This window comes from Megalobrama amblycephala, linkage group LG2 (assembly GCF_018812025.1).
Source record: "Megalobrama amblycephala isolate DHTTF-2021 linkage group LG2, ASM1881202v1, whole genome shotgun sequence".
NCBI classification, from domain to species: Eukaryota; Metazoa; Chordata; class Actinopteri; order Cypriniformes; family Xenocyprididae; genus Megalobrama; species Megalobrama amblycephala.
Window position 1 is genome coordinate 53,942,477 of NC_063045.1, and position 26,492 is coordinate 53,968,968.

Consider the following 26,492-nt stretch of genomic DNA (forward strand, 5'->3'; position numbering starts at 1 on the left):
GCTTTTTTCTTTATTACAATATCCAGACAGTTACACACCTAGATTTTTTACTTGCCACACACACACAATTTAAATAACATTTATCATGTTTGTATCATTTACATTTTTAATGTATTTTTTAACAAAGTAATAGCTTGAACCTCACATAATTGACCCTAATTTGTTGCATGTGAGTGATGGCGCTTAATGATCACATGATTTTTTAGGTTTTTTTTTTTTTTTTTTTTTTTTTGGTGTGCTTGGACTCTCTCTTTAAGAGCAGCACCCCTGCACCTTTAAGGCTGCAGAGGAGAGAGAGAGAGAGAATGAGAGAGTGAGGGGGGTGTTGTGTTGTGTGATGCTCTGGTGCTGATGCTGAGCTCTGGAGTGATCAGTGCAGCAGGGGAAGATGCGCGTGCTTGCTGACTGCTGGACGGTGCGAGGTGGTGAAGAGGGATGTTGCTCTGAGTACAGCTAACAGCCATCATCTCTATCCCTTCACGCGCTGGAGTTTCAGAGCTTTTTCTTTTTAATTTCTTTTTCGTTCTTTTTTTTCTTTTCTGTAAACTTTCCGATATGATTTTTAATCATTAATAATTCAGTGGATTTACTTTCCCGCTGTTTATTTCTTGTACGAGACTACACCTGTGCGCAGTGCCCCTCAGTAAGCACGCGCTCTGACTCAGCATCGCACCTGCCCGCCGCTCACCGTCTCGCGCCACAGCTGGATCTCAGCTCGGAGACAATCAGCCTGGGAGCGCACGCGAGCGAGAGCTCTGGTTCATATGCATCCCTTTCACTGGAACTACTAATTACAGATATTCATATTCCTGCGCAACGGTTTTTTGGAGGAAAAGTGTGCAGTGGGCAAAGAAAAATCTTAGTTGGGAGATTGAAAGGAGCGGGGCATGTGGATATTGGCCATCATCTTTTTCCAGTGCATTTTGAATGGTGAGTAGTGTTTTATTATTATTATTTTTTTATTGTTATGCAGGCTGTAACTTCGTGGAAATTAATTAACATCGCAATGCACTAAGGATACATTTAAGCACATTTGAAATACGATGCATTCTGCACCATTTGATTTAGTCTATGTTAATTCACAACACCTTTGGTAGATTCTTTTAAAAGGTTTACATATATCATTTTAGTGCTTATGTCATAAAAAATAATGCCCCCCAATACCCCCCCAATAGTTTAAAATTTTGTAAATTAATTTGAGCAAGTAATTCAGGTGGAACCAGTACAGTAGCAGACTCGTAAATAAGCATGTAAATCGTTTTATGATTAGTGACTTTATTACATTTTACAGCTCATAATACTAAACAAACAAGCATGCATTATTATGCAAATACCCTCAAGTGCATCAAGAATGTCAAAAATATGAATCTTGACATCCTTGTTGGACCAAACCTGATGTGATGTGACAAATTTTGTTTTTTTGTTTTTTCCTCCCTTTCTTTATTATGACCTTGGACATATTTTATTTTAAGCATTAGAAAAACTGATCTGCTGGTAATACTTTTTAAAAACACATAAAAATAGAAAATTAAGGCAATAAAACAGTTTTATTCATTTAAAAAGCGCCAAAAACAAACAAACAAAAAAATCCTGAAAAGCATCTAAAAAAGAAAAATAATAAAAATAAAATTTGCTGTATTGTGGCATAGTGACACAGCCGCCATGTTTCAAGAAGAAGCACTGAAGCATTGAATGAAAAAATAACTCGCAGTCACTCAATTGGCACTTTACTGAATGCTTTCACTGTGACCTTTTCACAAAACATTTATTCAAAAAAAATCAAATAAAAATTTCCCATGTGGGTGTCCGAATCATATTGACCTCTAAAAAAAAATTCTACCGCAAATGCTCGACAGGAGGCGAGTGTGTTGATGGTTTTAAAATGGAGAGACAGTGAGTGGGTGCTGGTTGCTGGGCTAAATCAGGATGGGTGTGTTTGTGGTGGAATAGAGAGAGAGTGAGAGGGGGGTTATGAGGGATGGGGGGAGGAAGAAAGGAGAAAATGGGGCCATTTAGGTGGTTTTAACAGAGTAACACTGTGGGGCGTTAATATCAGACCCAGGCCACTCCACATAGACTGACCGGTGATAGTAAGAACAGGAGATGCATTTTGATAGGATGCACACACACACACACACGCAATAACCCAATGTTTTAGCATAAAGGGTGCGTTGAACGCCATGAGGCCACAATTTGTTAAATCGTATCAGTCTAATTTTCAGTCTTTCATATGATTTTTTTCCAAGCTTTATCAGTTTTCCGCAGGGCTGCGATGAAGCCAGAAATGGACACAAACGTTTAACCTCAATTAATGGTGTATCGATTAAATTGATTATCATTTCAGAGGGATTTTGTTTTTGGCCAATTGAGTGATGCATGTCTACTGAACTGTGTTCAAATGAGCATTTCTAAAAAGCATTTTAAGTGTTTCTCTTTGAATCAATATGGTCCCATTTGTGCCACTGCGTTCTAGCCGTGTATGTGGGTCTCTGAGACTACATTGATCAGCGTTCTGATGCAGTGCCGCTGCTGTCAGTGCAGTGAGCTCTCTCTCTCCCTCTCTATCTCTTTCTCTCTCTCGATCTCGCTCTCTCTGGCCAGTGTAGCATGTTTCTTGCGGGTGTGTGGGAAAGAGAGAGAGAGAGAGAGAGAAAAAGAAGCCATAAAAAATGAGCCTTTCATGATTTGGTTAAGCTCACAGCCCAGTTCTCCACTGGTCTCTATGGAAACCCCTGAAATGTATGTTGGCGCAGTGGCCTTGGAGCTTCCTGTACAGGTGAACCCGGAAGTGTTTTCATAATGACTAGCAGAGGAAAGCGTGGTGTGCTTGTTTGCAAAGCCACTTGGGATGTTTATCTAGAAGGGAAGGATAAATTAATTCCCTAGTCACCTAAATATCCCTTTTGAGATTTCATATTTTTTTCCTTTTTTGTTGATGGACAAGTGTTCAGTGCAGTTGCAGCTTGTACACTCTTAGAAAAGAAGGTTCAATGGGTTTCTGTATAGAAGCCTAGAGTAATTGAATCAAGTTTAAAAACCCTTTATGCCAAATAGGCTCTATATAAGTGTAACCCCTCCAAGCGGGGTTTAAACTGGCCAGGCGAGTGAGGTTTACCTGCACAGCTCTTTACTAGCTGGCTTCTGTTACACTCACTCCCATCCAGGTCACGGCACCAATTTAACCCCTCCGGTTCTACTCGCAACTGCTCTGAGCAGGATTCGAACTGGCGCTTCCGGCATGGGAGTCAGGTGCGCTAACAAGGACACTAAAGGCCTCAGCATCTAATGTCTGTCACTAGTGCTCCTCTAGAGGCCAGGGGAGTGAGGTTTACCTGCACAGCTCTTTACTAACTGGCCTATATTACACTCACTCCCATCCAGGTCACGGCACCAATGTAACCCCTCAGGTTCTACTCGCAATGGCTCAGAGTGGGATTTGAACTAATGTTTCTGGCATGGGAGGCAGGCACTAACAAGGACACTAAAGACCGTAGCATCTAGCTTCTGTCGTTAATGAGCCTCTTAAGGCCAGGCAAGTGAGTTTTACCTGCACAGCTCTTTACTAGCCTGCCTACGTTACACTCACTCCCATCCAGGTCACGGCACCAATGTAACCCCTCCGGTTCTACTTGTAACCGCTCCGAGTGGAATTCGAACCAGCGTTTCCAGCATGGGAGGTGGCCATTAACAAGGACACTAAAGATCGTAGTATCTAGCTTCTGTCGGTAGTGTGCCTCTTGAGGCCATAGGAGTGAGGTTTACCTGCATAGCTCTTTATTAGCTGGCCTATGTTACACTCACTCCCATCGAGGTCACGGCACCAATGTAACCCCTCCGGTTCTACTTGTAACCGCTCCGAGTGGGATTCGAACCAGCGTTTCCGGCATGGGAGGTGGCCATTAACAAGGACACTAAAGATCGTAGTATCTAGCTTCTGTCGGTAGTGTGCCTCTTGAGGCCATAGGAGTGAGGTTTACCTGCATAGCTCTTTATTAGCTGGCCTATGTTACACTCACTCCCATCGAGGTCACGGCACCAATGTAACCCCTCAGGTTCTACTTGTAACCGCTCCGAGTGGGATTCGAACCAGCGTTTCCGGCATGGGAGGTGGCCATTAACAAGGACACTAAAGATCGTAGTATCTAGCTTCTGTCGGTAGTGTGCCTCTTGAGGCCATAGGAGTGAGGTTTACCTGCATAGCTCTTTACTAGCTGGCCTATGTTACACTCACTCCCATCCAGGTCACGGCACCAGTGTAACCCCTCAGGTTCTACTCGCAACGGCTCAGAGTGGGATTTGAACTAATGTTTCTGGCATGGGAGGCAGGCACTAACAAGGACACTAAAGATTGTAGCATCTAGCTTCTGTCGTTAATGAGCCTCTTAAGGCCAGGCAAGTGAGTTTTACCTGCACAGCTCTTTACTAGCCTGCCTACATTACACTCACTCCCATCCAGGTCACGGCACCAATGTAACCCCTCCGGTTCTACTTGTAACCGCTCCGAGTGGGATTCGAACCAGCGTTTCCGGCATGGGAGGTGGCCATTAACAAGGACACTAAAGATCGTAGTATCTAGCTTCTGTCAGTAGTGTGCCTCTTGAGGCCATAGGAGTGAGGTTTACCTGCATAGATCTTTACTAGCTGGCCTATGTTACACTCACTCCCATCCAGGTCACGGCACCAGTGTAACCCCTCAGGTTCTACTCGCAACGGCTCAGAGTGGGATTTGAACTAACATTTCCGGCATGGGAGGCAGGCACTAACAAGGACACTAAAGATTGTAGCATCTAGCTTCTGTCGTTAATGAGCCTCTTAAGGCCAGGCAAGTGAGTTTTACCTGCACAGCTCTTTACTAGCTGGCCTACGTTACACTCACTCCCATCCAGGTCACGGCACCAATGTAACCCCTCCGGTTCTACTTGTAACTGCTCCGAGTGGGATTCAAACCAGCGTTTCCAGCATGGGAGGTGGCCATTAACAAGGACACTAAAGATTGTAGTATCTAGCTTCTGTCGGTAGTGTGCCTCTTGAGGCCAGGGGAGTGAGTTTTGCCTGCATAGCTCTTTACTAGCTGGCCTACGTTACGCTCACTCCCATCCGGGTCACAGCACCAATGTAACCCCTCTGGTTCTACTTGTAACTGCTCCAAGTGAGATTCGAACCAGCGTTTCCGGCATGGGAGGTGGCCATTAACAAGGACACTAAAGATCGTAGCATCTAGCTTCTGTCGTAGTGCGCCTCTTGAGGCCACAGAAGTAAGTTTTACCTGCACAGCTCTTTACTAACTGGCCTATGTTACACTCACTCCCATCCGGGTCACGGCACCAATGTAACCCCTCTGGTTCTACTTGTAACTGCTCCAAGTGAGATTCGAACCAGCGTTTCCGGCATGGGAGGTGGCCATTAACAAGGACACTAAAGATCGTAGTATCTAGCTTCTGTCGGTAGTGTGCCTCTTGAGGCCAGGGGAGTGAGGTTTACCTGTATAGCTCTTTACTAGCTGGCCTATGTTACACTCACTCCCATCCAGGTCACGGCACCAGTGTAACCCCTCAGGTTCTACTCGCAACGGCTCAAAGTGGGATTTGAACTAATGTTTCTGGCATGGGAGGCAGGCACTAACAAGGACACTAAAGATTGTAGCATCTAGCTTCTGTCGTTAATGAGCCTCTTAAGGGCAGGCAAGTGAGTTTTACCTGCACAGCTCTTTACTAGCCTGCCTACGTTACACTCACTCCCATCCAGGTCACGGCACCAATGTAACCCCTCTGGTTCTACTTGTAACCGCTCCGAGTGGGATTCGAACCAGCGTTTCCGGCATGGGAGGTGGCCATTAACAAGGACACTAAAGATCGTAGTATCTAGCTTCTGTCGGTAGTGTGCCTCTTGAGGCCATAGGAGTGAGGTTTACCTGCATAGATCTTTACTAGCTGGCCTATGTTACACTCACTCCCATCCAGGTCACGGCACCAGTGTAACCCCTCAGGTTCTACTCGCAACGGCTCAGAGTGGGATTTGAACTAACATTTCCGGCATGGGAGGCAGGCACTAACAAGGACACTAAAGATTGTAGCATCTAGCTTCTGTCGTTAATGAGCCTCTTAAGGCCAGGCAAGTGAGTTTTACCTTCACAGCTCTTTACTAGCTGGCCTACGTTACACTCACTCCCATCCAGGTCACGGCACCAATGTAACCCCTCCGGTTCTACTTGTAACTGCTCCGAGTGGGATTCAAACCAGCGTTTCCGGCATGGGAGGTGGCCATTAACAAGGACACTAAAGATCGTAGTATCTAGCTTCTGTCGGTAGTGTGCCTCTTGAGGCCAGGGGAGTGAGTTTTACCTGCACAGCTCTTTACTAGCTGGCCTATGTTACACTCACTCCCATCCGGGTCACGGCACCAATGTAACCCCTCTGGTTCTACTTGTAACTGCTCCAAGTGAGATTCGAACCAGCGTTTCCGGCATGGGAGGTGCCCATTAACAAGGACACTAAAGATCGTAGCATCTAGCTTCTGTCGGTAGTGCGCCTCTTGAGGCCATACGAGTGAGGTTTACCTGCACAGCTCTTTACTGGCTGCCCTATATTACACTCACTCCCATCCAGGTCACGGCACCAATGTAACCCCTCCAGTTCTATTCGCAACTGCTCTGAGAAGGATTCAAACTGTCTTTTCTGGCATGGGAGGCAGGCACGCTAACAAGGACACTAAAGACCACATCATTTAGCTTCTGTCGTAGTGCGCCTCTTGAGGCCAGGGGAGTGAGTTTTACCTCCACAGCTCTTTACTAGCTGGCCTACATTACATTCACTCCCATCCAGGTCACGGCACCAATGTAACCCCTCTGGTTCTACTCACAACCACTCCAAGTGGGATTTGAACTGGCATTTTGGGCATGGGCTCACTAACAAAGACACTAAAGACCACAGCATCCAACGTTCTTTTGCTAGTGCACCTCTTTAGGCCAGAGGAGTGATGTTTACCTGCACAGCTCTTTACTAGCTTGCCTGTGTTACATAAGGAGAAATGTCTTAAATGATTGGATAATACTTTCATGTTTAACATATTTAATTTTTTCCCCAGTGATAAAGTATGTTTCCGACCTGTTTAATTCATAAAATTTTATTCAAATTAAAATTGAAACAAATCTAATTATTTAAAAATAAATCCATAAAATGATTCCATGATGGGAAACATGAAATGGTTCTTTATATATGAAGTGCCTGACAGAACTCTTTAAAGTTCTATATAGAACCTTTTCTTCTAAGAGTGCAGATGCACAATTAATGCATTTAATACAATTTTTATAATTTAGTCCTAATAACAAACATTTGCACTCAGCTTTCTGGTATTGAACAACAAATGTTTTTGCATGTAAAATCATGCTGAGTTGCTTTCAATGGCTCTTGTGTTGGTGAAGAGCTCTCGAGACCATGTGCATAATAACACACAAATGTAATTGGAACAACAGAAGCGTCCTTGCACAGACGGAGCCGAAAGTAGGTGCGATGTTGTTTTTGTAAACTGATGCTAGGGGCCAACTCTGACATACACTCAAATGGACACGAGTAAACAGCGCTGCGTAGAGCAAAGTGCCCAATCAGCTGTCGCTTTCCATGAGATGGTTTTTAAGAGAGCTTTTAGCTGAGTCCAGATCAAACAGACAAAAGTGTGTGGGCATATCCATTTGTTTTGCTCAACTGTACGCCTGGGTTTTTAAGACTGCAGCTGCATTGTGATGTGGTGGAGAGAAATCAAGGCCTTGTTTACAGTCCTGAAAGCAAAGCTAACTGATATTGTTCTACAAATCATATGATATGTTTTAAAATCATCTTTGTCTCAGAACACTGTAGATTCATGGTTTTTGTTTTTTGAAAGCTCCTGACGTGCATAGAATGATAAGAAAGCAAAGCAAACATATTCTTGTTGGTTTTATATTATTATGGTTAATAGGCTATCCTAAAGTGTTTTTATTTTCATTATTTTTTGTTTGTTTGTTTTTGCATTTTTAGAATTAAAACAAATACTAACAATTATTTACTTTGTTTATGAATTGTTTTTACAGATATACAAATTTTCCAGAATTTTTGGGAATTTACTAGCTTTACTTGCTTTTACTAGAATTTTTAACATTATTGCATTAGATTGCATTTGTTTAGGAACATTATTTACTTTATTCATTCATACTTTATTCATTGTCTTCAAGAACATTCCAGAATTCTAATTCCAGATTTAAATAAGATTCACAATTTTGTTTAATTTTGTCCTCCGCTAAATAAGCTTTTGTATTATCTTTTTTTTAAATTATTTTTTAGCTCACCTATTAGGGACAGCTCTGTCCCCAAAACATAGTTAAAACCTTTTTTGATGGTTTACTTTGAAACAATTTTCTAAATTACACAAATAATTTCACAGAGATGGCAAGTAACACATTGAACTGAATGTGAAATTTTGGAATAGAAAGATTGAAATAGTCTTTTCTTGTCAAACAAACACCAACCATCTTTGTTTTATTTATAACTTTGTTAATCTTTTTTTTTTTTTTTACAGTGTATGGCATTGTACGCACAATTTGCTTTGATATGTAAGTTGATTTTCCCATAATATCCATTAAAAAAAGCAGTAAAAAGGGATTTTTATCAGATGTTTCATACAGATGCGGTATTGTTGCTTTTTATTAGTTATAAGGTAATTAGTTAAGAAGATTAAAGCTGTGCCAAAAGGAAAGCTAAATGTGTATTAGAAATAGACATAAACGTGTGGTGTGTGTCAGACTCTGTAGAACACACACACACACACACACACACACACACACACACACACACACACACACAGCTCTACTCAACCTAGTAGCTCTTTCTCCAGCATATCAGTAATTCCAGGAGTCGTTTGGCATAATGGCATTTTGATGATCTGCTTGTACTAACTGTTTAGCAAGAAGTAAGGCTGATCAGTGTTCATATTTTCCATCAGCACAGCTTATTGTCAATCAGCAGGAAATATGCCTGACAGATGGGCCTGTACCAGTGGCCGTGAATGTGTATTTATTTCCTGCTTTGATGACTTGGCAGAAAAAGCACTCTGTATTTTACACTGATGAGGACTTTCGGGCTTTTTTAGTAAAGAAGCTTGATGACTTTAGCACAAACCACTGTGTTGCTCCATCCATTGTGACCATCTTAAATGAGTTTTCCTGTCAGAAGTGCTTTTGGTCTGTTGTTGTGAAAGAACTGAGTGGTATAAGCTGTTTTTGGTGAGCCTTGATCAGGTAATAGGTGGAAAGGAGCAGATGGATCCATGTGTTTTTTTTTTTTTTTTTTTTTTTTTTTTTGAGGTCTTGCATGTGATTTGTACATTTATCACTGTCCTGTATGTAATTTTGAAAAGAAAGCATGTGAAAACTATCTATCTATCTATCTACCTATCTTGTAAATGTCTTTTTAATGAATGTTTCAAAGTAAAAATAAAATAAAAGTGCAGTTAATACTTTAAATAAATATAGATATTGCCATGTGATTTCTGTGATTCTGAATAATATTTTATATATTTGTCATAATGAATAATACTGGTTGATTTTAATTCATTTACCAAATGAAGCACATTTTAGGTTAAATGTTTTTTAGGTTAATTTTAGGTTAAGTATTTTTTACGGCATATGAAGTTTTACCTATTTATACCTCATTTTTATGATCCAAAATAGATATCATATCATATTTTTAACCTAAATATAATCTTTATTAATGATCAGGGTTTTCCTATAAAATTCTAAGACTGAAATTAAATTCTATTGTTTTGTGTGATGTATAAATCTCAATTTCAAAAACCCTTATGACTTTTTATATATTTACATATGTTTAAACAATTGAAAAATTGACAATGCATTTGTCCATTGTTTTTATTCAAAATAGGCCAAATAATTCTGCCTATGTCAATATTTTTGTCTATCATAATTCAGATTCTGGAGGGCTTAATTTATTGGTTCTCCAAAATCTGTTATCATAGTGTGGAATTGATAATTACCCATGTTTGTTTTTGTTTTTTGTTTTTTCACCGCTGATGCTCCCATGGGGAATGTATCTGACTGATAAAGACAGCATGATTCCTCACTGTCCTCACTATGGAGTTGCTCTTTGTTTTGGAAATTAAATTCTAGTCTGAATACCGTAAGTGAAGTGTTCGCCCTTAATATCTATTGTATTTATGGTATTCACACCCTTCCAAAAATGTATTATGATTACCTTCAGAGCATACTTTTATTAAAAATCTGATAGGAAATACCTGTAATTTTGTTTGACAGAAAAGAATTGGTTAAATCTGGTCCCCTGCAGTCTTGAATATGTGGTTACATCCTTGATTTTTGTCCACTAGTTAACAAAGTCTGTTTGATCACTGAATGTGTCCATGTAGCAGAGCAGACGGGGAAAAAAATGGGCAGAATTTCAACACCCAAAAATGTGTAACATTTGCAGAGATCCCAGCAAATGTCTCACTGAAGCTGCTCTCGCCTCAGGTCTGTTCTGTTTCCACTGCATTCTCTATCGGCCCGTCCCCAGAAGTGATTATGCTAATTGCTGTTTGATCAGATGATTAAATTATAATTCGATTAATCCTGAGCACTAAATGCTCTGAATACATTTACATCTGCTTGGCTGCGTCAGTGCGCAGAGGCGCAAGCTTTCTGCCATGCAGCCAGTGAGGAGAGGAGCTGACCTGAGACTCACACCCAAATATTAGCACAGGCACGTGTTTAGAAAAGGGCAGAAACTGAGACATTGGGATACTGTAAGCTGTTTAACAAAACAAAGCGATATCGTTAAGTATTTAGTGGTAAACCAAGATTGATTTTTCACTGGTTGATGTCAGTATATTTGGAGCCAGTATTTACACATATACATGTGTGTAATTAAATATATTGTATAATTATATAGTGTATTTAACAATTCAGCATAAATATACTGAAATTGTTTAAATAACATATGTGACCCTGAACCACAAAACCAGTCATAAGTCGCACAGGCATATTTGTAGCAATAGCCAACAATACATTGTATGGGTCAAAATTATCGATTTTTCTTTAATGCCAGAAATCATTAGGATATTAAGTGAAAGATCATGTTCTACAAAGATATATTGTAAATTTACTGTAAATATATCAAAAATGTATTTTGTGTGTGTGGATATGCATTGCTAAGGACTTCATTTGGACAACTTTAAAGGTGATTTTCTCAATATTTAGATTTTTTTGCACCATCAGATTCTAGATTTTCAAATAGTTGTATCTCAGCCAAATACTGTCCTGTTCTAACAAGCCATACATCAATGGAAAGCTTATTTATGTATAAATCTCAGTTTCACAAAATTGACACTTATGACTGGTCCAGGGTCACATATGGTAACTTTTTATATATTTACATAATATGTTTAAACAATTAAAGAATGACAAAAAGCAGCATTTGTCCATTGTTTTTGCTTTTGTTTTTTGTTCAAAATAGGCCAAATCTGCCTAAGTCAATATTTTTGTCTATCATAATTCAGATGTTTTTTTTGTTTTTTGTTTTTTCCTAGGCCTTAATTTATTTTGGTTCTCTAAAATCTGTTCGTATTGTGGAATTGATAATTACCCATCTTTGTTTTTTGTTTTTTTTTTCACCACTGATGCTCCAACCCGATCCACAGCAATTCGTACGTATTTTACGAGGTGGCTAATTCGTACGAATTCATACGTTTTTTGCTAAATTGTACGTATTTTACAAGTTTACAAATTCAAATGACCTATCCCAAACCCCACCCCTAAACCTACCCGTCACTGGGGTTTAGACAAATCGTATGAATTCATACGAATTAACCACCTCGTAAAATACATGCAAATTGGTCGTGAGATAGTGTTGGATGCTCCCATGGGAAATTTATCTGAACGATAAAGACATTATGATTCCTCACTGTCCTCACTGTGGAGTTGCTCTTTGTTTTGGAGTGTGTGTCATATTTATTATGTGATAAATACAAAGAAATAGGTGTCCTGAGTAAATCTCACTTGCTTCTTTGAGTCTGATACTCTATAAACAATGGCTCTTGTCCTTCCATGTGGTCAAATTTGCTGACATTGCATTGGCTGACATTTTTGGAAGGTGGAGTTTGTGTAATGGTGTATATGAAGGCAGATAAGTTTAGTGGAAGTTAGCAAAACAATCGCTTGACAGGAACAGAATGTTTGTGTGTGACATTAAAGAGCATGTTTTATATATACAATTTCCCATATATATATATATATATATATATATATATAAAATATGAATGATTATATATATGAAATTTTGAAGTAGAAAGACTGAAGTACTCAAGTAAACTTTGAATATATATATCAAGTAAACTTTGATATATATATATATATATATATATATATATATATATATATATATATATATATATATAGTGTTGGGAAGGTTACTTTCAAAATGTAATAGGTTACAGATTACAATAAATTAAATATTGAGTTAGCATGTATCCTATTCTGTGTCCTAAACCCTTGAAACATTAGTGTCTCATATTTTAGAGCAGTCAATGCAATTTGGGAAAGAAGTCAATTAAACAAATTAATATTATTCAACATATCCTAGCTTTTTACAGAAATATTCAGATGTATAACCCCTTTTGTAATCATTAATATTTTCATAAGTTACTGTAATTTAATTACACATTTTTTCTAAGTTACATTTTTGTAATTAAATTACGCATCTGTTACATGTAACTATAGTCACTCCCCAACACTGTGTATATATAGTGTAATATAATGTTTTTCAATAAATCAATCATTTGATTTATTATAATTAAATGAAGTACACACATCGTTTTGTAAATCTCTTTGAGTTGTTGTCTCTGGGAGATGAGGAGACGTCAGCCCAGCGTGAGCAGACGAGACTCTCGTAGCTCTGCTTCATGTTTCCTCATCACCGGAGTCAGCAGCGCTTTAGATTCAGACATCAGCGGTGTCGGCTCTCGTAATTGATGTAGATCCACGGAGGCCGTTTGATCTCCTCCTCACCACCAGGGAGGCTCTAAACGAACGTTTGCTCTGACATTATTCAGATGATATTCAAATTATCTCACTTAAGAGATGAAAAAAAAAAAAACCCACAGAAACTTCGCTTTTCCAGTGGGACCCGCGCCGCTCCCGCTCTCACCCTTTTTCGGCATCTGGGGGATATCTTTGGCTTTACATATTGGCAGTGAGCGGGAGTCTATTAACCCAGACACGGCTGGGCTGTGCTTAATATTCATGAGAGCAAATTGCAAGCTGGTTAAATTGCGGTGCTCCGCTACAGCTCCCTGACGCCAGGCCCGCTGTAGCCCCGAGGCAGGGACAGGAATTCTGACTTTCCCGGCTGCTGTTCCGGGCTCCCCCTGCACTCTCTGGCTTTCTGCACGCCGCTGCCTTAATTACCTTGAGCCCGTGACGTTCCGTCAAGGTTCCGCAGCCCGCGGGGAAGAACAACCCCTCCTATTTGCTGCACAGACAACAGCGCAGACACAGTTGGCCTGCAGCCAACACAGTGACCCATCCACCCACACCAGGGCCAAGATTTCATCCTCAGAGAGCTACTGATTTTATGGTTTGCAGTGTTTTAAGACATTCTAACATAATGTTTGTTTATTTTTAAAAAGTGAAAGTTAAGCTCAAGCAATTCATCATGAAAATCTATGAATCATCCCAAAAATAATTCATCGGTCCTTTTAAGCCTGCACAAAAGCAAAATAGAGTTAATTATTTGGTTATTACTATGCTATTACTATGTTGTTGTTGTTGTTTTTTTTTTTTTTGACATTTTTTGCCATGTTTTTTTATTTTTATCTTTCTGAATTATACATAAGCAAATCATCCAAAAATATTTTTGATTTTATCAAATGTGCAGATTTAAAATGGATATATACAAAATGTACCAGGTTGTTCAGGGTATATATTTGTGAACTTGGTAATACCACGTGATTTTTTGTGAATTCGGCTATATATGTGTGCAATTCATGGCTGAAATATTCAAATCATCAAAACATATTTAATTTAGTTTTGGAATGGACAGGGGCTATTTCACTTATGAAAACGTATAATGATATTACCATGTCTAACATGTTTTTAGACAATTTTTGTACTTAAACATAAGCAATTTATCATGACAAGTTTCCAAAAAATATTTCAATTAGGCAATATTTTTTAAACAAAACAGATAAAAGAGGGCAATACTATGATATACTGTCTGAATATGGTAATCATACAGTACCACAGTATAGTAGTGACCAAATGGGATATTTGGTTTCAGTGACCCTGCATTCGATTAAACCATCAAAATATGAGAAAAATATTTTATATATTTTTTTCCCCCAATATTTTAAATATGAAGGAAAAACAAAACCTGGTTAAGGTATTTATTTTACAAAGTTATTGAGCAAAAAAGGGTTTTATTATACTATGCAAAAAATGCATAGAAAAACAAAAAGCTCACAAAAAAAGCATACATTTACTATAACATAATCAGTTATTAATATTTCTTCGGTTCTCTCTTGTTTTAGCATGTGTTCATAATTTTTTTTTTTTATATGACCGCCTGGCCAAAAATTATTTCCACACAATTTGGCATGTTTTATTGTGTTATCACAAATAAAACAATTTACGCAATATGCTTTAGCACATTTTTATTATATTTAAATAAAGGGTGAAGATGTCAATTTTCCTAGGCTGAACTTATGGCCACTACTGTGTATATTGAAGTACCATGGGTATCATCTTATTCCACATCTTATTTGTAAGGGTTTACTGTGTCTGTCCTGATCATTTCCAAACCAAACAATCCTATCTCAGGTTCGTAAGGGTTAATACCAGAGGCGCCCATGCGGTTTGCAGGGTAAATATCGATCGCACATTACTTAAATAAATCGCCTGGCTAGTTTTGAAAAGAGTCTTGTGATGGCTGGTTACACACTATCAGTGGACAATTGCTAATGTGTTTTCAAAAGACAAACCCATATTTCTGCTCACCCTAAATGCTACTGTCATTCCCCTTCCTCATTACAAACGCCCTGTCAGACCTGTCACATTCATATATAACTCATTTCTTTTTGTTTTCTAAGACTGACTTCTCTTTAATTTCTAAAATTGTAGAAAAAAAGCCATATTTAAAGCACATTATTAAGTAAAAAAGCAATGTAAAATCGGAAAATGTGTGTTGTTCTATCTAATGAGATGTTTAATGTAGGTAAATTTGGACCTTTTTTCACCCAAACTCCTTTTAAAGGGTTAGTTCACCCAAAAATGAACATTTTGTCATTAATTACTCATCCTCACGTCGTTCCAAACCCGTAAGACTTTCGTTCATTTTCAGAACGCAAATGAAAATCTTTTTAATGAAAGCACTCGCGTTGCTTCATAATGATGAGGTTAAACCACTGGAGTCACATGGATTACTTTAGTGATGTTTTTACTACCTTTCTGGGCCATGAAAATGGTAGTTGCGTAGGCTGTCAATGGAGGGACAGAGAGCTCTCAGATTTCATTAAAAAGATCTTCATTTGTGAAGATTTTCCAAAGATTAACGAATCTTAATCTTAGTCTTTAGTCTTACGGGTTTGGAATGACATGAGGGTGAGTAATTAATCACAGAATTTAAATTTTTGGGTGAACTAACCCTTTAAAGTAGAGTTTGGGGGGGAAAAGTCCACTGTTAAATGTTAACCAGACCTTCATCTTAATCTCACAGATTGTTAAAGCGAAACGTGCACTTGCCTGACCACCATGCCCCTAGATCAGCTTGACTTTAAAATGGTCTCTGCCCTTGAGCTGTCACATGCTCAGCCCATAAATATCACCCTGAGTCAAGCCCAGACAGGACCACAGAGGGACAGCGCGTTAGAGACTCTCTCAGCGGGAATTTACAATGATCGGCTGTGAAAGACAGAAACAAGCAGTGACAAAGAAAGCACCCTGTCTGTTATTTCAGGCAGATAAGGATCGCTGTTAATCAAACTGCCTGAAGCGCTTTCTGAAAAAGCCAGATTAATTATAAATTCATTCAATTCATATTTGAAGAGTCGTGTCTGGCCGTTTCCATCGTTTAGATAATTGAGAGCAGAATGATTCTGACTGCATCTCGAAGCATGCGCTGGGTTTTACTATCTGAATTGGAATCAGATTGACAGACGCTGACCGTGCAGATTTTTAAAGATGAAGAGTCCATCAGTGCTTGAATCCATGCACAAGCCTCAAATGATGCTTACTGCATGATGTCTGTGGTGCTAAATCAGATGAATCATGTCTGGAGAATAGTCTTCTTTATTTTGTCCTTATGTATCTAATGGTTTTAAGTCTTAAAGTGGAGATCATTTTGCTAGCAGCATATTCTGAAAATATTACATTTTTATTAGATATGTAGAAAGATATATAATAAATACTAATATGTATCATGTATTTGTAAGAAATATTGCATAAAATAAATTTTGATAAATAATTGTATCATAATAATGTTTTCATAAAATTGTATACAGTGGCAGTGCATATAATATCTGTTAAAATGTTGCCATGTATCACTGTAGATTCTCAGTATTGACTTAAAGTCTTTTAATATTTAATGATTGTTCTTAAGATCCGCAGTTCTTTTGATCTTTCACTGGTGCTTTGCTCTGGATTATCAATAGACCTTAGTTAGAGGGTTTTTATGTTTTGTGTACAAAAATAAGAAGTATACAGTGTTGGATTATAAATGCGTTTAGGCTTTTGTGTTAAATGCTGAAAAAAGACAAAGATATACACTCAATGCACCATAACAACTGGAAAAAAAGAATCTCTAATGAAGGTAAAATATGAAAATGGTGATATGAAATGTTAAGTTTGATATGTGTCTCTCTTTGTTTTAATAACTCACTGACTTTTAACAAGGATGTTGTGACATGTACGAATTGTGCTGTGAATTTGGACCGGTTTTTCAAGTAAAATGGCTAAGACTTTTTGTCTTTTTTCTTATTATTCCACTATTCCATCTACAGTATTTCCATTTGTCTGTGTTTTTCATCTTGGGGAATCAACTAGCTAGAGTATGGGTATAAATATTTTATTTTTTATGTGCTTTTAGACAATAGTAGCTTTTCCTTGGCCTAAAACTGAGCTCCATTATCTATAAAATACTCCAGGGCACTGAAATTGTGCCCCCCACCCCCCTCCCCCAGTATGTCCACCTGAAAACTTAAAGGGATAGTTCATCTAAAAATTTAAATTCTATCATCATTTACGTTGTTCCAAACCTGGATGAGTTTCTTTCATCTGCTGAACACAAAAGAAGATCATTTAAAGAATGTTGGTAATCAAACAGTTGATGGACCTACTATGGAAGTGTTTGATTAACAACAAATATTTAAAATATCTTCTTCTTTGTTCAACAAACTTTATTGGCATAACTGTGTTGCAGTATTGCCAAAGCAATGGCCATTAAAAATATACTAAATTACTATAAAGTGTTAAAATATATGAGAAATTATTTAGTTTCATTAAAACAAGGTTCAGCACTCATTCTCTAAATTAAATATTTCTGTTTTAAAAGTCCCAGTGGAGAAATTGCTCACTAGGCTGTTATTTAGCTGAATTTGGCTATTTCCCTTGCAATCTGTGTGAGTTTTATTTGAAAGATTTAAAGGTGGCCTATAATGCCCATTTTACAAGATGTAATATAAGTCTCTGGTGTCCCAAGAATGTGTCTGTGAAGTTTCAGCTCAAAATACCCCACAGATCATTTATTATAGCTTGTCAAATTTGCCCCATTTGGGTGTGAGCAAAAACACACTGTTTATGTGTGTGTCCCTTTAAATTCAAATGAGCTGCTGCTCCTGGCTCCCTTTCTAGAAGAGGGCGGAGCTTTAACAGCTCACGCTTCAATTGCTCAACAACAACAAAGCTGGAGAATCTCACGCAGCCAAAATGAGGATTGTCAGTTACGATGTTCAGTCTTACGTTGTTCAAACTGGAGTCAGACACTCAGGAAAAAGTTACAACTTTTAGAATGCAACTGGACATTTCTGAATGGTTAGTGAATAAATTTATTTAACTGCTGTGGAGTTTATTCAGCTCATTGACTAGCATGTGCCGTCATGTTAATCTTTTGTGCAAATCCAGCATTGAAATTACCCTATTTGTGAAGCAGTGTGTTCCCAGGGTCAGGGTTTATGTAAATTTTGGGGTTTGTGACGTCATTGATTAACCTAGGAAGAAGCTCATTTTAGTCCCTACCAGCCGTTTGTTGTAGTCCCTAAACAGTGAATTCTTTAAAAGAACATATCTCCCTTTGCATTGAATTTTGAGCTTTGCAGATGTTGTTTATGCTCAAACAGCAACATTACACACTAACTAAAATTAAAAAACGTGAAATCATAATCAACCACCCCTTTAAGATCAGTAAGTTTTTCTGTTAGATGTTTAGAGCTACCTGAAACAGCACGTCGCATGTATTTAAGCTCCAAATCTGAGAGGTTTTTGTCTATGTAAGCATGCATGACTCTGAATCTAATGGACCATAGAGACTAAAAAGTGCCAAGACTAACTGTTTTAATATATTTATGAGCTGTTAAAGTAATGCGTCCCTGGAGATGTGAAGACCAGCTGTGACAAACAAGCTGTTAGTTCTTTCATAGAGAGAAAAAGAACCTCGTGTTCTGATAAACTCTAAAAATGGTTCAGACTGCATAAACAGTTCAAATGCTAACCGCATGTCCTCTCTTGTCTCCTGCAGTTCTCAGTGAAGACCTACATTCCAGCTTGTATTTTGTCAATGCATCTCTGCAAGAGGTAGTGTTCGCCAGCACCACGGGGACTCTGGTTCCCTGTCCTGCAGCAGCGGTGCCGCCTGCTACCCTGCGCTGGTATCTGGCCACCGGCGAGGAGAGCTACAACGTCCCAGGGATCCGCCATGTCCACCCAAACGGCACTCTCCAGATCTTCCACTTTCCTCCGTCCAGCTTTAGCAAAGTGATCCATGACAACACTTACTATTGCACAGCGGAAAATCCTTCAGGGAAAATTAGAAGCCAAGATGTTCATATTAAGGCCGGTGAGTGTTTAAGGTTAATATAGATTGTTACAAATGTTTTAAAGACACAAATAGATATGAGGGTTTTGTGGATTTTAGTAAATGTCTATTTGATTTGAGGCTAATCTATGCTAGTGTACTCCTAAATGTTGACAAAGCTCATTCTTTTAGCTGATAGACACAATTGAAATTCTTTTCCAGGAAAACGGACCTGAAATTTTGATGACTCATCCTGCACTACAGACATTTTGTCCAATCAAATTCTCAGAATGAGAATGTCCCTCCCCCTATTATCACCTGTACCTGACTAGCAAGTAGCAAATCATTGCTCATAAAACAATAAATTTAACCCTCTGGTACTGTTCGCGTGTCAGTCAAAAATGACCAAATTTGTTTTGTTTTGTTGTTGTCTTTTCAATAAAAATGATTGTACTATATTTTAGTTTTAGATTTTTTTTTTAATATTTTATATTTTTAAGGGATTTTATGGTACTAAATTATATTCACTTCTTGAGCATGGATGTGAAAATAAAATTTCCAACTTAACTTTCATAAATCTTGAATGCTTTGGCGCAAAGACTTAAATTTGGTCTCTTTTTAAAGATGACACTTAGCAGATTTTTGCTGAACTGAAAAAGTTTAGAAAAAGTGAACTTGAAAAAAGTTATACAATTTTAAATTTATTGTTATGAAAAATGCACAAAATACCATTTTCAATTTTTACATGAAATATATATTTTCCAAAACATGTTTAACTACAAAACTGAAAAAAATCAAAGCCACTAAACAAGCTGTGTTCCAAATTTGAGGTTGATATCTCAAAAAATGAGCTTTCAGTAAGAATTTGTTTGGGTGCAGTATCACACGTTTCCAATAGATGAAATTCGTCTCCCATTCATTTCCAATGCAGTCATTTTTGACCGCAAACAATACAAGTATGACCATTTTTTTCAGGACCATTTAAACTTTTTGAATCATGTCCATGATTTTTTTTTTTTTTATGTGTGTGTGTTCACACAGCAAGCGGCAAAACCTTTACCATACTATTCCGATAAAGTAAAAACTTCTAAAAAATACAAAAAACAAATCAAAAATTACTAGTCAGCACCAGAGGGTTAATGAGGTTAATTTTTTTTCTGAAAACAAAACATTTACAATATCTTGTTTTAAAAGGCCAAATGTGTCATTTCTGCACCACTGACAGTTTTCAGACAGGTTTCCCTCTCACCACCTGTCATTGGTCAGAAAAACAGATAGTCCTGCCCCAAACTCTCGCCACTGGCTGAGCCAGTGTTGCTATGTTGGACTGGTTGGATTCTCATACAAAAAGAAAAATGTTTAGATAGTGCCATAGAGTTTTTTACTTTTTGGTAAAAGACTAGTTGCCACTAAAACACTTCAGATTTATGGATGTTTACATATATTAGCAGTGTGTTTTTTTTTAACCAATGACACAAGCTCTTTCTCTTTAGTTTTACGAGAGCCCTATACGGTCCGTGTGGCGGACCAGACCGCGATGAGAGGCAGCGTAGCGGTCTTCAAGTGCATTATTCCTTCCTCAGTGGAGAACTACATCACTGTTGTGTCATGGGAGAGAGACACCGTACCACTCGTCTCAGGTAGGACACTGGATGCTTGTCTGCATATTTTGAGCTCGACCTTCTAAGGATGCAGTATTATCTTACTTAAAGCAATAGTTGGCCAGTCATCTCATGCTGTTCCAGACCGGTTTGCCTCTGTGTCCACTCGTTTCTATATAATGAAAGTGAATGGGGACTCAAATGTCACTGACGTCAATGCTGCCATATTTGATTTGAGAGCTACATTCCCCCAGTTATTGTGGTGCATTAGTGTAGTGCATGAGTCATATGAAGCTTTTTATGATATTTTCATGGTGCTTTTTGGACCTTGACAGATCTAGTCAACAATCACTTTCAACATACTGGCCAGGACATTTTTCTAACATTCAATTTTGTGATCCATAGAATAAAGCAAGTTAAACAGATTTTCAACATGAAGTTAAGTAAATTACAACATTTTGAGGTGAACTATTCTGCACTATGTGTGATTTCAAAACACGTACAGGCGTCTCTGAGGATCAGCGCTTTTGACGGTCCTAAGCAAATTTTAACCAATTACAGTTTTGAGTCCTTGCTTTTTTTGGTTTCCCATCAGTTTAACAAGCTCAAGCCTGCTCTTGAAAACACATCCACATCTTCAAGTCATTTCTTGTCCTGTTGGTGACAACGTGAGATTTATTAGTCTCTAACTTGGCATGCTGTCACAGTAACGCTCTTATAAAGAGCTCCTCTCTCAGCTCACGGCTGTCTAATCCTGAAGAAGTGGACGATGGCAGTCGTGTCACCGAGATTCACTGTACTGACCTACTTCCCTTCCAGAGGCAGCGCGGTTTTGAAAATCCGTATCAGCTAAATGGAACACTTGTCTACACAACTGTTTCCTTCCCTCAGGGCTGTCGGCTCGTTTTATGGGGCATTTAGCAAATTCAATAAAGAATCAAAAGTCGTTTAGACTGGGGAGCGAGCGGGGACATTTTCCATAGATGTGTCGCAATTTTCTGTACGGGTAAAAGATACCAATGAGATATATGAATCTTTTATTCATCTTTAGAGAGTAATGTGACAAATGCTCGCCTGCAGTCTAAATTACAGTCTTTAAATTCTTCAAACATCTCACGTCTGATGCTCAATCTCAATTTGTGTGCACATTATATTTCCTATATGAATGTTAGAGCCCAAGACGGGTCTATTTTAACATAGAAAAGGGAAAATGTGCAATGAATCTGACAGATGTCTGTCATTTAATAGTGGCTGTCACAAAACATTAGCTTGCCACTTGCCTGTGCGTATTTTCCATGCTAAATATTTAATAGGTAAAGCAATATTCCTGCAAACAAACACTGTTTAAACACAGTTCACTGCGTGTGGAACACTTTCACCTTTCCACAGAGGCTTTAGAGGGCATTTTGGAGGAATCTCTATGTGTGGGTGTGTTTGTGTGTGCACGTGATGTACTGTATATTTACTGATGGCCCCTCGAAAATTTTCTAAAACCTATTCTTCTGCTATATGCTATAAATAAATAAGCTTTCTAAGTGACTTCACACAAGTAAGAGTAAAGCTATACTTTTTTGTTATAAAATATTAATTTCTATCTGTATTTTTGTCTGGTGCATTTGGACTCCATCAAGTAATGAAACGTTTTTGTTTTCAAATGTTAGAATTCCACATATTTGATATTTGTACCATCTAAATTAATGTAACGTTATGGAGTCAAATTAATGCCTTAAAGTTTTGCACAAAAATAAAGTTTTGCAAAACAAATAAAAGAATTGAGCAATAAAAAAATGTTTTGCAAACAAAAATAAAGAATTGCAAAGGAAAAATAAAGTATTGAGCGGAAAAAAAATAGGTTTTGCAAACAAAAATAATAAATTGCAAAATAAAATAAAGTAGTGCAAAAATAAAAATATAATCAATTAAAAAAAAATCAATGACAGCTGTAATCCTATTTTATCTTTGCCACATATTTTTCATGCTCAAACCTACTAAATCATTTGCAACGCTCATTTTATTCTGCGTTTCAGTCAAGCGTGCGCTCACGATACCGGTTTTCTTTTGCGCTGCACTTTTCTGTGCGGAACTCTTTATGGCACTGGTTTGACGTGGGGGTGGAGTCAAGAAACGGGGGCACGCCTCCGCGAAATGCATAGGAGGGGAACGTAATCGGCCACAGGTGAAATAATTCTTTGACATGGTTAAAAATAATGAATGGTTTGTTTTTGTTGGTTTGTTTAGCATATGTTGTCGCCGATTACGACCCCCTCCAATCCATTTCTTATAGTAATATGACCCGTTGCGCTCTGTCTCACTGCCTGTATCCACTTTTGTGTCCTTAAACATTCGTTTTTTGGGGTTGACAGCTTATAAAAACTTATTTCTGGGTTTTTTAGCTTGTTAGCTGTACACCTTGTCACACAGCAGCTTTTAGGCATTGTTCTGTTTTTTGTAATGAGTCAGAAAAGACAAGAAAGCAGCCTGGAGACGGTTGGATTGTTTTTCCCCCGGTGGGCGTGGTTTTCAGATTATAATAAATGCCCTGTCTCTGTGCTTGATCTGTTCTGTTCCGATCTGCGTCTCCTGCCGATGACGTGTTTCGCGGGGGCGTGCCCCCGTTTCTTGACTCCACCCCCACGTCAAACCAGTGCTATAAAGAGAACCGCACAGAAAAGTGCAGCGCAAAAGAAAACCGGTATCGTGAGCGCACGCTTGACTGAAACGCAGAATAAAATGAGCGTTGCAAATGATTTAGTAGGTTTGAGCATGAAAAATATGTGGCAAAGATAAAATAGAATTACAGCTGTCATTGATTTTTGTAATTGATTGTATTTTTATTTTTGCACTACTTTATTTTATTTTGCAATTTATTATTTTTGTTTGCAAAACTTATTTTTTTCCGCTCAATACTTTATTTTTCCTTTGCAATTCTTTATTTTTGTTTGCAAAACATTTTTTTATTGCTCAATTCTTTTTTGTGTTTTGCAAAACTTTATTTTTGTGCAAAACTTTAAGGCATTAATTTGACTCCATATAACGTCCATCTTAAATAATAATAATAATAATAAAAAAAACAAAACATAATTTAACTACATTAAGAAAATGTTCTGCTTGCCCATGCAAAACTCTCAGAAACACTCGGTGGTTGTTGCTAGGGTTTTCTGGGTGGTTGCTAAGGTAATCTGGGAGGTTCTAGGCTGTTGCTAATGTGATCTGGGAATTTGCTAGTTCTGGGTGATTTGGGTGGTTGCTAAGTTGATTTGGAGGTTACTAAGAAAATCTAAATGGCTGTTGTTAAATTTAACCCAATTCAAAAAAGCCCACCCTCAAGTCTTTAAATATGGCTCGGGTTCCTCCTTCAATGTATATGTATGGTATTTCAGCAATTTTTATTGTGTACAAAGTGAACATTTCCTCTTTTTTAATAAGTCAGAAGATCTGAGGTATCCACATCCTAGTATACACAAATCAGCCGCGAACTCTATGGGCGCCGCCATCTTGCCTGCCGCCATTACTGCGTGCCTGCGAAGTGTGACGGTGTGACACTTGCCGGTGCCCTCTAATGACATTTCAATTAAAGTTCATCCTGCTCATTAAAGAAAATGTCTGGTGAAAGGGAACATGGGTAGATGATGTCAGGCAGTGGCCAAAACTTACCGATAAAGGTAATTTATTGACAACATAATGTAAAAATGTAATGTAATTAAGAAGTGTATTAATTGATGACAACAATAAAACCGAACGCTGTCATTACTAGCTGTGTTGCTAATATGTTCACAAGCTTAAGTTTCAAATAATTATTAGGCCATCCTTAAAAATATTCTTGTTTGCCATAACCCGACCGACCCTGTCAATTTAGGACCGACCCAATTAATTATTTTTTCCCCTTTTAGTCCGACCGACTTGCCGATTGTAATTGCGTTAAGACCCACAGATTTTTTTTTTACTCTTCAAACAGCTAATACAAATGCAATAAAATGTGAGACACATGCAATGACGCTTTTCACACGCTCTCACGCCACACATCCATTTTCTCACGCACAGAAAAATCGCGAAGTAAAGAGGACACAGAGACCGACAGACTAGACAGAGCAGGTTACTTATGATAGAAAAAAATCTCAGCTCTCAGATTCTGTCAATTTTATTACGAAATTCAAACAATAAATACCGTTTTGGTGCTTGTAAATATGACATGCTAGAAATACAGATTAAAAAATATTACAACATCAAACGACGTATAATGTTATGTTCTTGAAAACATGTTTTTCAAAATGGATTTATGTATTCACACTTACCTTCGTCTGAGGTAAATCTCTCAGAAATGACCGAGCTGTCAGCTAGCAGCCCTCACACAGAACCTGTTTTGGCTGATATGTGTACTGTATTACATCTTTATTATATTTTTACTTATATCATTAAATAAAGTTGTTATTATAATAAAAAATGCATTATATTTAAATTGTTATTTTTAAATAATACTGCCAGCTGATAGGGCTCTCTGTATGTTTACAGCATTAAGTTAGGTGAGTTGTTTTTTTCTTGAGAAAAATGAATGCCTACCTTGTGTAGCCTAGCTAATATTTATCCAAATGAGTCAATATTAAATCAAATCACAATAATAATTAAATAATAATTGAATAAAAATAATAAAAAAAGTGTAGCTTACCAGAAATTGTAGCCTACCATGTAAACATTGTAACGTCACTAAACCTAATAAAATTCAGCTTAGTTACTAAAATGTTTTGACAATCACAATACACTTAATGTGATGCAATAAAAAAAAAAAAATATATTTTTATTTTTTTTACATTTTTTACGACCTACCGACCATTTTTTTTTATTTTTTTGGCTGTTACGGCAAACCAAAATAATTTTAAGGATGGCCTTAGCCACGACCAGTTGTAGCAATAAAATACATGTTCTTATAGGTATTCAAGATTATTTTATTAATCATCTGGCATGCGATGAGCCATCTCGGTTATGTGTTTCATCCACTTTTGACGCACATCTTGGTCCTCCGCTCGACCAGGAACTCTGTGCAATCCGTATGGCCGTAAACATGGGCAGTCAATGTGCAACAAAGCTTTGTGGATTACACAAACGGTTTTATTCCAGGCCTGTAGTTTTGTGCTGTTGTTAAAACAACCAACCACACAACACGCTCTGCCCGGCATCACTGGACAGCATAGGTACTAAAAAAACTATATAGCTAACATCTGCTACAGCCTACGGGACCAACACGCTACTTCTGCTACTTCCTTAGCAGCAAGGCACGCAGTAATGCCGGCGCTGCTTTACTTCCGTGTTTCGCCGGATTTGTCTATAAAAACTGATAGGAATTAATCCCCCCAAAAGGTGCAGTATGTAATATTAACAGCTAGTGGTTGAAATTGGTACTGCAGTCCAAATTCAAAATATTGGAGAGGGTTGTTTTGTTTCTCCCACCCCCTTGGACTTGACGCTCATGTTGCCAAATTGAGGGTGCACAACAGGAACGAGTGCTATTGACAATGGAAGGCGACGAGCCTTACGCTGTAAGTTGATTTTTCCACGTTTTAATATACCTCAGGTCAGAGCTTTTTATATGGATGCCAAGGTTTTTTAGATCAGGTAGAATCTGCAATCTCTGACCCAGTTCGTTTGTTGGCTTCCATGGGTGCAATATCCTTTGTTTTCTGCCAACTGGCAACCTGGAGTGTCGAAACACTGTTGGGTAAACTAGCAGTGGGTGGGATCACACAGACCAAAACAAAAACAGACATTCCGACACAGAATGCACATTTCAGAGTAGAATAACAGGCTGTAGCATTGTTTTTTGGAGAAACAAATATGTGAGCTTAGCATGTTTCATAAATCT

General features: G+C 38.1%; 1 protein-coding gene across 1 annotated transcript in view; it reads left to right on the forward strand.

The window, feature by feature from the left end:
* The first annotated feature begins 245 nt into the window (after positions 1-245).
* dscama (Down syndrome cell adhesion molecule a) overlaps positions 246-26,492 on the forward strand; it is a 104,852-nt gene continuing 78,605 nt past the window's right edge. The window contains exons 1-3 of the mRNA XM_048180940.1: positions 246-930; positions 18,762-19,079; positions 20,531-20,677. Coding sequence (XP_048036897.1) covers positions 888-930; positions 18,762-19,079; positions 20,531-20,677 — 508 coding nt within the window. The 5' untranslated portion in view covers positions 246-887. The remainder of the gene's footprint in view (positions 931-18,761; positions 19,080-20,530; positions 20,678-26,492) is intronic.